General features: G+C 39.7%; 1 protein-coding gene across 1 annotated transcript; it reads right to left on the bottom strand.

Moving 5' to 3' along the window:
• Nucleotides 1-2,052: 2,052 nt before the first annotated feature.
• On the bottom strand, nucleotides 2,053-12,160 carry LOC139737642 (alkaline serine exoprotease A-like). Its single transcript, XM_071648319.1, has 8 exons — nucleotides 12,047-12,160; nucleotides 10,467-10,613; nucleotides 9,440-9,572; nucleotides 8,638-8,750; nucleotides 6,862-7,003; nucleotides 3,891-4,075; nucleotides 2,862-3,033; nucleotides 2,053-2,183 (listed from the first exon to the last, which is right to left on the bottom strand). Exons 1-8 carry the CDS (start codon nucleotides 12,158-12,160, stop codon nucleotides 2,053-2,055), a joined length of 1,137 nt encoding a protein of 378 aa, XP_071504420.1.
• Nucleotides 12,161-12,662: the final 502 nt, after the last annotated feature.

The following is a 12,662-nucleotide window of genomic DNA, read 5'->3' as shown; positions in this document are numbered from 1 at the left end:
ATATTTGAAGTAAACTCTAGTAAGTGAAGAAGAAAAAATAAGCTTACGTATTTAAAGTAAGTATACTTAAGTTGAATAATTAATCTGCAGACTCAGTTTGAGAAAACCACATCAAGGAACATGTATCCTATGAGTCTAATAATAATTCTATCATATCTTCAATAAGATGTCTTACCTGTCTTAGCTTGGCTTCAACGTCTTTATTGGTCCGAGTGTTGGATAAAAATGGAAAACAGCCCAGTTTAAGGCTCCTTTATACATGTAGACCATTAATTTATTTACACATAAGCTGTGTGGGAACTGCTACATACGTTAACCATACCCAAATTGCATAATTAAAAGATTTTTATTCCGATATGAGAATTTGTATTCAAAGGTTAATTACCAGTCAAGGGGTCATCGAGCGTAGTTTCGTCACCTCGCTCCGATTAGATAATTTGAACAAACATTGAATTTTTCATCAAGCTCAAGCAGAAAGCACAAACACACACACACATACTGTGTACCATCTCCGTGAATCGAGTTGTAGTGTGACTATTGCAGAAAGCTGAATATAGAAACAGGTGGTATATAAACACAGTTTCATGTTACAAACCCTCGTTTTGAAATATGACGTAAGTCTGAGACTGAATAGACGATTGTAGTTTTGTAAAGACGCCGTCCCGGAATTGGTAATCATGTTAGTCATTCACAATGTTTTTATGTAAGTAGCCAAGTAGGAAAGGCAATGGGGGAGGGGATCTGAGGATCTCTACGTATAATTATGTTCACAACAGTAGTAATTAAAGAAACTCCGTGAAAGTTTTGTGTTGTATATATATCAATATATATATATATATATATATATATATATATATATAAATGATACATACATACATACATACATACATATATTATGATAGGCCTATAACTGGAATTCATAAAGCGGGATGGATAATTCCAGCTTTATCATTATTTAGCTTATGCACATTATTATAATAGACATGAACACACACGCACTCACACCATTCCATACATGAATATGCGTTATGTAATTATGTTCATAAAACAATGATTGAGCAGATCCTGCTCAAAGGATTGGTTTAAAGAGTAATATGCCTGCATGTGACCTTATGGTGTTTATTTTGCTTGACAGCAATTTTGCTTGTGTATGAGCGGTCATTAGTAAAGAATACTGAACGATCATTAGCCCTTTCACGTCGCAATGGCGACAGCGGGCCAGATCTCACCGTGTTATTTACTCACGAGGAGGGTAATTTATCAAACGACTAGGATCTGCTTCATCAATTAAAAAACAAAACACAATACGGATCATTTTGTTCGAGCATTAGTATAATATTAAACAGCCACCTTTGATCAGTACCTTCGGAAACAGTCAAATGCCCTTGGTTACCATACTGGAAAGAACACAGTGTGCCCTACAGTGTGTTAACAATGTGTTCACAGTGTTTTCATGATAATTATGAACGACTACAGTCGACTTAGTGAAAACGCTCGAATTTAAGAGTGTGAAGATTATTTCATACCGCGGTGTGGTTTTCACTGAGTGTTCAAATAGTAATGCTTTGTTTCACACTGTGAATTGACGACTCACGTTGTGTTCACACTTTCAAAACGCTCGAATTTAACAGAGTGAAAAGATTTCACACTGTGTTCACACTATGGTTCTCACACTGTGGGACATTGTGTTCTTTCCAGCACGGTTATTGCTTCGGGCCTGTTCGAAAGGTACCTTGTGTGTGTGTGTGTAGGTCTTATACTGATGACCTCATTGATGTAAATTATTTGTATAATATTGCATGGACCGTCAAAATAGAAAGCCAATGCCATGAACACTATACAGAAACCAGAACAACAATGGCAGTTTGATAGACTCCTTCCTTCATTTATTTTCAACCTACGATCAAAAGTTCATCGTGTCTCCGTGTAGCTATTTCGCCTTCTTCTTCAGTATCATCATCATCATCATCACATCATCATCATCATATTCTCTCCACAATCACTCTCATTATCATCATCACCATCATCATCATCATCACCAATTGTATCATCTCAAGAGCAGTACGCGAGTAGGTTCGGAGTTCCATTTGGGTTGATGACTTTTCCGAGAGTTGCCGAGCTGATAATTTTGGCGTAGACTTGTTGCGGGGAATATCCTTGTCCGAGCAAAACTGCCGCAATTCCTGAAGACAAAAACAACGAGGTTAACTATACCCAACAGACAAAGTGAAAGTGTTATATTCGTCATTGTGGTTATCCCTAGATATACGTAGAATATCCTGTATATATTTCGAATCTGCTCAACAATATCAAAAGATATTTTTGAAAACGGTTGTATAATCACTGTGTCTGTAATCATTGTGGTGTTCATCTGTTTGCAACGCGCATGCATGTCCAATTGGGTTACAAACACCAGGTATAAAAGGCTCAAGCCCTGTATCATAAAGCTGTTCGTAAACTTACGCATGACTTTACGAACGAGTGGAATATGAAGTGCCAATATGTGTGCCCATTTTTTCCCTTACGTTTCAGTAATAATCATTATCATCTGCAAAGTTTAACTTTAGCTTTTAAAATTAGCACTGATCAGGGGCCCATTTCATAAAACTTGTTATCAGTGACAACTGCCACATTTCTATGACAAATTTGCTCTCAGCCAATCAGATGCGATGATTTCAGTAGCTTGTCACATCTATGACAACTTGTCACTGATGACAAGTTTTATGAAACGGGCCCCAGGAAACCTATCACTTGGCTTGCTATATATAAGTCGTTCGTCAAGTCGTGCATAACTTTACGAACAGCTTTATGAAACGGGGCCCCAGGTTGTGAAAGTTCACACTTTATTGATAAAAACTTACCTGCCACATGGGGGCAGGCCATACTGGTCCCGCTGTACGTCTTGGTCCCGTCGTTGGAATCATGGGCAAGACTTGTGATGCTGGATCCGGGGGCAAAGAGCTGTACGCAGGGACCCCAGCAGGAAAAGGAAGAGCGACGGTCCTCGCTGTCAGTAGAACCCACGGTAATCACCTGGCAACGCACATGTCATGAAATTGAATGAAACTGATATCAAACTTACTATTCATTTTCAGTATAATGATGAGTATTAGCAGGGAGGTGGAAAGAGCCTTGCTATTATACTACTACTATCAATATCAATAATGACAATCATACCACTATTGATTATTATGGTTATAATAATGATAATGATATCGAATTAGACCATACAGAATAAGATTGACAATGATAATAGCACTACCGATAATAACGACATTGATTTACAGTGCTCCATTTCAATCTGTTTAAATGCTAAAGTTGTTGGGAAAACTCAAGAAAAAGCAGCAGCTGGATTATGGGATTCAACATCTTTTAGGTGTAATGTTGATAACTGAATTTTGAGAACGTAATTTTGCCACACTAGTTGGGTATACGATTTGCTTGGGGTTTTTTTTTAAATCTTGACTACCGCCCCCTTCCTAAGTTTCTTCCTAAGTCTACTTAAAGAAACTTAGGAAGATTTTCAGAATACATCCTGGCTTAGGAAGAAATTTCTTCCTAGGAAGGATTTCAGAATACCACCCTTGGTTCGTGCCTGTAGAGAGGGATGAGTCTATGGTTTTGGGTGTACCATTCTTATTTGTCATGAAAAGAAATTGTGAGATTCTTAAATGGTTGCTCATATGACATAGACAGAATTTAACAAACGCCCCAGGGATCGGCGTTTCGGACAAAAGTAAATTCCTTAACCGATGTCTGTCTGTCTGATACGTATTATATGTTTTGAAGCCATTGCTACTAATTACCACTATCATATCTATGGGAATTGTAATCTCTTAGATAACACGCAGACATGAAGGATTGCACCATCTTGGCGGGAAGAAACTTACATCCGGGCTACCCGCTGGTGACGACCGACACGCATCGTCGTTGCTGTTTCCCGCAGCCGCAACGAGAACCACGCCGAGTTCTTTGGCTCGCTCGGCCGCTCGCATTTCGCTTGGGGAGTAAAAGCCTCCATACGACATGGACGCTACTGCGGGTCGCTTGCCTTCTGCGCCAATCCAGTCAAGAGCTGTGGATCAAAGGTCACAAGTCCATAAAACTGGATTTTTTTTTTTTTTTTGCACTCTACATTTCTTCCTTTCCATCTATGTTCGTGGAGTGAGCTGAGCTAAGTCTCTTGAAAAAAAAACCAACGATTTCTAATAATTCGTATGAGTTAATTATGTATACGCAACATTCACGACGTTTGGGAGATGAATTCCTAAACTAGCGTTTGACGGCAAACCTATGGATGAATGTCAAAATGATAAGATTCTTTCATTTTTCTTCAGTTGCGCTGCACAGAAATTTGGAAATATTAAAAAAAAAATAGCTGTATAAATTGAATTACACTAGTAATACCAGTGAATACAGTATCTAGAAAAGTACAATACAAAAGTAGGCTTACATTCGAGAACGTACACTAGGCATTGAGTGTAAGGTATCTGCTATGATTATCATGGAAAAGTGTAAAGGCCAGAAAAGGTGGTTATTAGACGTGAAAAGGGTCCAGGTGCTAGACTTAAAGACCTAATAAAATGCTTGCAAAATGTTTTAATATGCAAAAGAAATGTAAAATATATGTCATGATTATCAATGCAAATATGTTGTCAGTGTCGTTCCGGTTTTTATCGCTTCTAGAAACCCCCCAAATATCACATTTTTGGAGGACCCCGTTGCAGCTTTTGCGAAAAAGATAGTCACGTGACCGACACCCCTGAACCGATTGATGACGTATAAGCACGGAGTTGTGCTCAGTTAGCAGACGCCGCTTAGCACAAGCACTCAGATTACTAGCTTGGTACACGCGCGTACACGATAGCTAGCCCGGCCAGGCCCGGGCCCCGCGGGATGTGCGCTCCCGGTCGACCCACTGACTGTCGACATGTACGCATTACCACGTACATTATCACTAAGTTACTGTAGCTTGCACAGATACCTGGTACCTCGAGCATAATGTCTTCCCCTATATGGGTAAACTTCGACATTGATGATGATGATGAAGACTGCAGCTCTGACGATAGCGGAGAAGAAGAGGAAGCACATGCAGTTGAAGGGGAAGATGGGGAGGGAGAGGCAGCCGATGAACCAGAACGTTATCGTGGGGCTGCACCTTACCGATATGAACCAGCTGCATCTCCCCCGCTGCCAGTGCAAGAGCGTATGAACATGGCACCAAGCCCGAGAATAGACCTCACGGAAACGATCGCCTGGGAAATACAGAGTGGTATGTCTGGTATGCCCCCATATAGTTTAACGTTAGAAAGGATATACAACCTGTATTCTACATGATTGACATTGTAAGTTGTAACTGTTTGTCTAGTAAGTAGAACAGGCCCAGCTCGCTCACAAAGTGAGCGGCTACTCCGGCCGCAGCAAGCAAGCGGGAGCGTCCCGACCGTGGCCGGCCCGTCGGCCGGCGCTTACAAGTTAAACTGCCAGTAGTAGTCTAGTAGTAGATCTAGTAGCAGTCCACTAGTAGTTATAGTAGTCTACTAGTAGTAGTAGTCTACTAGTACTACTACTAGTAGTAGTACTATTACCACTACGGCACTAGGTCTAGTAGACTAGTAAGTAGTAATAGCAGAATCTTTGGTAGTACTCTAGTACAGAGGCTACACTCTAACGCCTAACGGTTAGGGGGATATGTTGTTACAGGGTGGGTCGTGGCTCAAAAAAAAAAAAAAAAAAGGCCTAACCAGTTTCCCATAGTCAGTTTCTGCAACATTTGTTATCAGTAATTTAGATGCGCCATTTTCTAAGAAAAACGATACCAAGAATTTAAAATCGTCAATTTTGGTCGAGTAGTTTTTGTTTTATGCTAAAAATCATACTGTGGAAGGAAGCCCAAACGCCGTGCTTATCTACCGATGAATGCCACGGTGGGGCTGGATTCACGAGTAGGTCTAGGCCTATAAAGCAGGCGAGTCGCCGTAGTATTAGTACAGACACGCAGTGGTGGTGGGGCTATCGTGAAAAAGGCCCCACCGCAGTGCGCGTGCACCGTACCCGTGCGTTTATAGCAAGCAAGGGTAGGTCCTCCTAGGGTTTAGGGTTAGGTAGGGTTGTATTTATGGTTAAATTGGCCGTTAAATTAGTCGAGGGCCATATTATGAAGTCATTTTCGCCGCATTCACGAGTATTCACTGTGGAAGGCAGCCCCACCGCCGTGCTTACCTACCGAGATGAACGCAACACGATGGGGCTGAAACAAGCGAGTCGCCGTAGTATTACTATTACTAAGTATTAGTACAGACGCGCAGTGGTGGGGCCTATTTCACGAGTTTGCCGAAAATAATGGATATCCAAGCGTACCACAGTTGTAATCTGTATTATTGGCAGTATTAAATCCGATACAGTTCATTAAATATTCTTTTGTCTAAAGGCTTAGCCAATGGCAATAGTGCAGCGCAGCACCTGCTATGCGCTCGCTAGCTCGCTCCCCCGCCGCCAGCGCTAGCCAGTGCAGCCGCCGGCCGGCTGTCGCTGCGCTGCGCTAGCATAGCCTTGCCAGCTCGCTGGCTACGGCTAGACTGGTCGTGAACAACGACTCCGTTCTTAGACGTCATCACAATTTAGAAGTGATAGTGCGCCGCATGCGGCGAAAGTATAGCAAGTTTTCCAAAACTGAGGAAATTGCATCCATTATGTTAACAAATATAGAACAAAATTCAGAACAGTAAAAAACCCCGCACAACCATAGAATTACTTAGAATTTAACATTTACTATTATTACATCATTGAGAAAAAAATGCCTAAACCATTTTATTAGGTCTTTAAAGCGCGGAGATCAAGAACGCCCTCTTACGTACAAACCTGCGACAGATGAACTCACAGCTCCAGACCCACTGCAGCTCAGAATTCGAATGCCATAGAGATTCGCCTGACGAGCGATCCCGTACGTATTGCTGCCCACCGTCCCTGCACAGTGGGTACCGTGGCCGTTGCAGTCGATACCCTTTAAAGGACAATAAAAAATACGCATTTACGCCATTATTAGATCCCACACGTATCAGTGGGAGTCCATAATGCAATTCCATATCAACACGCTGATGTCTGAATGCTCAAAAATGTTTGAATAGTTCTTTTTATTTGGTTTTTCCCGACGCGACCTCTAGTATCACCTCGTGATGGAAGTATATGTACGCTACTTCCTCGTATAAATGTATTGAATAGATTCCAATGCTCGGAATCAAGTTTTGCATGCACTAGTTGTTGTTTTGTTGAGCAAGCTTCGGGCAAGTTTTTCTTATTGTCGTGAACAATCTGTGTTACAAAGGTACGCATTGTATCTTGAATAAAAATGCTGGTAAATAGGTCAAAGCAGTTCTTTGACTAACCACGTATTGAGCAATCCACGTGTTACAATCAGTTATTCTTCTACACTTACTCTGCAAAAAGGATGAGTATTTACAGAAACACAATGGTACTGAGGACCAACGGAAATCGAATGCTAACTGAAACTGAAAAAAATGAAATTAAATGAAATGTCGATCCATCTGATAGATTTACAAAAAAAAATGCACAAGTGGGCAAAGATAGGATTGCTGTATGTGGATGTACTCAGCTTGGTCACTTATAAGGACGCAATTATTAAAGTCTTATTAACAATATGAGCAAGCTACCAAGGGACAGACGCAATCGAATTAAGGTGCCTTTCCTAGAGGCACAACCCCTGATGCCAGAGTCCGTGGTCCTATATCTACTGAGCCGCAATGGATTCGTAATAATGTTAAAGCCAGCTACATGGCCGGCGCCACGTTTTCAAAAGTGGGGGCCCACTTCAGACTTCTGGTGCCACTTCCGAGTTTCATCAGCTTACAAGAAGAAGAAGAAACAAAAAGGGTCTTCAGCGCAACTTCTGTAGAGTGCCACTTCCGGGTGTCATCAGCTAACAAGCAAAAAAAAAGTTTCTACCAATTTCTTTCTCGTGCAACTTGCGCACTTCCGGGGTTAAAAAAAAAGAAAAGAAAAAAAGTGGGGGCCCAAAGTGGTGACACCTTATGTATTCCTTTGCATGCTGCAAAAAAAAAGTGGGGGCCGAGCCCCCCCCCCCCCCCCCCCCCTACGCTCCCGGTCCCGCAGGCCCTGCTACCGAATGGAATCAGCATTTGTGGATGACGTCTAGTGGATGTAGTGATAGAGAGTTATCATGTGAATGACATTTGGGGGGATTACAACATTTGTGGGATACCGACAAGATGAAGACAAGCTTGGCTTTTTAGTGGAACACTCTTTTCCGTTGTTATGATTACTACTTTATTGTTACAATGACAAAGTGTGCATTATTTTTAATACCATTCGTGCATGTACTTTATATTGTATTCGTCGAATTGTACTTATCAGATGAATGAAAGTGACTTGACAATTTGTACCGCTTTGAATCATGTTTTCTTTTTCTTCTTTGAGGAAATGAATAAACTATTGAATCGAATTTAATTGAAATTAAAAGGCAGTATCTACGACCAGAAATGGTGAAGACGCAAGAAATGGAAAATATAGTTTTCTTTTAATTTTCTAACATATTATCATGAGATTTATAATTGCTCCTGCATTGTTTCATAAACAAACAAGGTTACACCATCTCCTCACCGTTCCGTTGACGTCAACGAAGTCTTTCACAGGTGCTGCACGACCTCCGAAGTCGACATGGTTGGGGTTGACGCCGGTGTCGATAACGTAGACGTTCACGTCTGCCCCATACCCTGCCAGACGAACCACAACAAATCATATTTGCTTAATCTGAATATGGTATTTGCCTATCTCTTGCTGTTATGTTGTCACCTATTTCTCATTGCTATGAACTTTAAGCATAACAAACTACAGCTGTAGTTTGGCAACTTCTCTGCGGAAGACAAGGATTCTAACAACATGTTTGTACATTTTGACTTCAAAGACTATATAGTGTCGTTACCAATTATATGATTATGTTGCAGTAGATATTACTCAGATGATATACCTACCATATCTAAAGAAGTAAACACGCGCTTTCCATATAATATTCTAAATAGTCAATGAAGCACAATATTAAGGATGCTATTCAATATGTAAGTAAAGTTGCAATTTCTATCACTGGAGTTTTGTGACAAGTCTGAGTTATTCAACCTATTCGTACACATTGAGGCGTCAAATACAATTTTTGGAACTTAATGCTAAACATCAAATCACAAATAACCGAATAGCCTTGAGAAAGCAAATTTGATAATATTGATTGTGTGACGAAGTGTAATAAACAGGAAATGTTACTCTGATGCATAATCAAGCAAATATGATAATATTGATTGTGTGACGAAGTGTAATAAACAGGAAATGTTACTCTGATGCATAATCAAGCAATGAATTGAATAAAGTACTATCTTGAATCAATCAATTAAAAAAAAACACGTAGGTTTACCATCGATTGTCATATCGTTATCCATCGGCAAGTTCCGCTGATCAATTCTATCGATACCCCATGATCCGACAACTTCGTAGGAATGGATTGTCTTGTCCTGTTCCACAAATTCTACACCGGGTAACGACATCAGCTACGACAGAGAATAGAAAAATATGCAAATGACATACGTATGTGAAGTTCGCGGTACGAGCTATAGAAAATGATGAAAATGGGTTTACCTGCCCCCAGGCGACAATGGTGCTGTTGTAAATAATGTATTTTTGTTAGTTCGTTGTTGACATCAGTTTGTGCGATAACAAGAATACGTAAAAGGAATGCTTTTGTTGACGAATATTGTTGTCGTGTTCGTTGTGATGTGACATGTTGCATAGATTCATGCAGTCACAGTGGGATGTCATCATATACATGATAAATTCTCACCCCAAATATCTATAACAAAATATCACACGATATATATGCCATGTTATCTGGGAAAATAATCACCTGGGACCAATTGATGTCTGTAGGGGATACACTCAAAATGACCAACATTACCCGAGTAACCCCAACTCTTTTGCCATTCTTTAATGCAACATTTGTACTGACTGACTAAGATTCATGCGATAGTCATTTTGGAGAAGTTCTCATAATAGTATGGAAGGCGTTGCGATGAGTCTCGAACGAAAACTGGTTTACTTTGTCCTGATCAGATACATCATAGATGGCAATACAACACGGACACATGGCAGCATTTGCTAAGTAAAGTAAATATCCTTGTCATGAGGGAGAAAACGTTCATAAAGTATGTTCATCTTTTCTTTTTTCTTTTCTTTTTTTTTTTTTGCTTGGTTTGTATTAATCTAGGCTAGATCTCTGATCTTTTGTATTCTTTTTTAAATGGACACATTCTATGCTGATATCAAATACTTTTTTTCTGATCTTAAGATAGATAACGAGGCAAGGGCTTTCATTGTATACTGCCCATTAGCAGCTCTCTACCAAATACAAAACACAGTGGGCCCTACATGAATTACCATCGACTCACCAGTCGAAGTCCGACGCTTTCTTCGTCGAACTTCGCCACGAACCCAGTGAGGAGGGTTTGGAAGCGGAGCAAGATGGACGCCTGGACGTTCTGCGCAGCGGCATCGACCTCGAACTCGTCGACGACCCGCTGCAAATCGGTGTCATCCTGCCAGGGAATGAGATCGAGGAGGACCGGGTGATCGAAAGTGATGGAACGTAGTCGAGTGCATAGTCGTAGCATGATACAACACGAGACTATAAGAGAATCATTTTCCCTATAGCCTACCCATTACACATCTCAATTTTCAGCAGTTTTAGTGCCTGTCAATTCCCGCAGTTGTATACAGTATACTTTAGTAACTACGTGAAACAATCCAAAGCTCTGATTGCACCTGAAATCCAGCGCAATCTGTATGTGTGTAAAAAGGACATTCTCTCTCTCTCTCTCTCTCTCTCATACACACACACACACACACACACACACACACACACACACACACCGTCGCAGACGCGCAAAAAAAAAAAAGAATTACTGACGAACATTCACAAGCGTATAATGAAACTCATAATGGATTAAATTGATAAGGAAAGTCAATGAAGTTGAGATGAAATATATTTGGTTGACATCATGCCTTCTCCTTTCTTGAAATTAATGAACGCAATGATGAAAAATCAACACAAAAGGAAAGAACTATCGGTATTTCCGATATAAGCACTGAGCGGATACGTATTATTCCCATAGGCCTATTCTTGCGGAGATTCCTTATGATTGATAGTAAGATCTACACACAGCTATGGTAATGGGAACTTATGACTGACAAACAGACACGCACACACACACACACACACACACACACGTGTGTGTGTGTACAATGTATACATATAGTGCCTCTGCAACTTTGCATTATTTATGGACACGGGTGTGTGTCTTTATCTAATATCTTACATAGATATGATATTAGTACAGGTAATTACTGATTAACACACTCACACGTAAATACTACAATAATACACGTATCATGTCGACGGGTATTTTGCAAAAAAAAATGTCCAGAGTGTAGTGTGGCTATCTATACCTTGTTCAAATACGTTTGATTTCAAAGCCCTAGTATGATTTAGATAATGAATATTTTGCCATGCAGGGCAGCAAATATAATATCAACGTAGCATGAAGGACTGCCTATATAGGATTCGATGGACCAGTTTACCCCCTTTTTTTTTTTTTTTGGTCAATAAAAGGAAAGCACTAGTTGATTCATATCATGCAGCGTGTTATCAACATTATATGATTTCTGAATTAGATGTCTTCTAACTTCAGAAAAACGCTATGTCAATAATTGTATCAATGAAATTCTATTTTAACTTCACATTAACACATTCTTTATCTCAGACAGAATTGACGGGAATCTTGACGATATTGTATAGTTACTTCCTTTTGATGATGTTGAGATCAATTCAACTTTCAATTCAATTTCACTATATTTCCATCAATAAAAGGAAATTATATATATAAAACATAATACATTTATCAATTTGACTTTAAGATAATTTGAAAGGACAAATCATTATGTATAATAGTTCAGTATAAGATGAGGATACCTTTAAAACCACTATATACTGGCCCTTGATTGCACCCCCAGGAGCTTCATGGAAGACTGGCGCAGTGCTCACGGCCAGGACAAGGGCGAGACCCAGAAGAACTCGTAGAAACATCGCGGCTGGAATAATTCTACATAGTGCATTGGAAATCAGAATCAAACATTTCGAACCACGACACTGATGTGATATTTTCATTTCATTTCATTTTAATTTCATTTCAACACGATAATAAAAAGAAACTTGCTCAGCCACAGGATGTTATTCCACAAGTCCGTGCATGTATACAATAATAAAAAAGAAAAAATAGATTCAGTAGATTCAGTGTATAGCAATGGTTGGAGAAAAAAATGAGAAAAATCACAAAGAGAGAGAAAATATACATATATATCTACATAACAGTACATGAAGAAAATACAGATATTGACAAGAGATTGACATAAAAATGTCAATGATACTCATCGCTTAATATGATATGAAACTTTATGACATAATTATGATATGGTACATAATTCAGTAAATATTAGACTACAACTGCTGCTGTTTTAAATGAAACCTGAAATCATGATCTTGATATTATCTGGAAAATCATTCCACACTTTACGTCCGATGTATTGTA

Source organism: Diadema antillarum, unplaced genomic scaffold, assembly GCF_040938485.1.
Source record: "Diadema antillarum isolate AM-2024a unplaced genomic scaffold, OU_Dant_1.0 scf00000029, whole genome shotgun sequence".
Taxonomy (NCBI): Eukaryota; Metazoa; Echinodermata; class Echinoidea; order Diadematoida; family Diadematidae; genus Diadema; species Diadema antillarum.
The sequence above is the reverse complement of the archived record's forward strand: the minus strand, read 5'-3'. Positions and strand labels throughout refer to the sequence as shown.

Coding starts and splice junctions, on each gene's coding strand:
- LOC139737642 (XM_071648319.1), bottom strand. CDS start 12,160: ATGTTTCTACGAGTTCTTCTGGGTCTCGCCCTTGTCCTGGCCGTGAGC. Junction 10,614..12,046: donor AGTATATAGTGGTTTTAAAG/GTATCCTCATCT, acceptor ATTCCCTGGCAG/GATGACACCGATTTGCAGCG. Junction 4,076..6,861: donor TGTGAGTTCATCTGTCGCAG/GTTTGTACGTAA, acceptor TTTGATCCACAG/CTCTTGACTGGATTGGCGCA.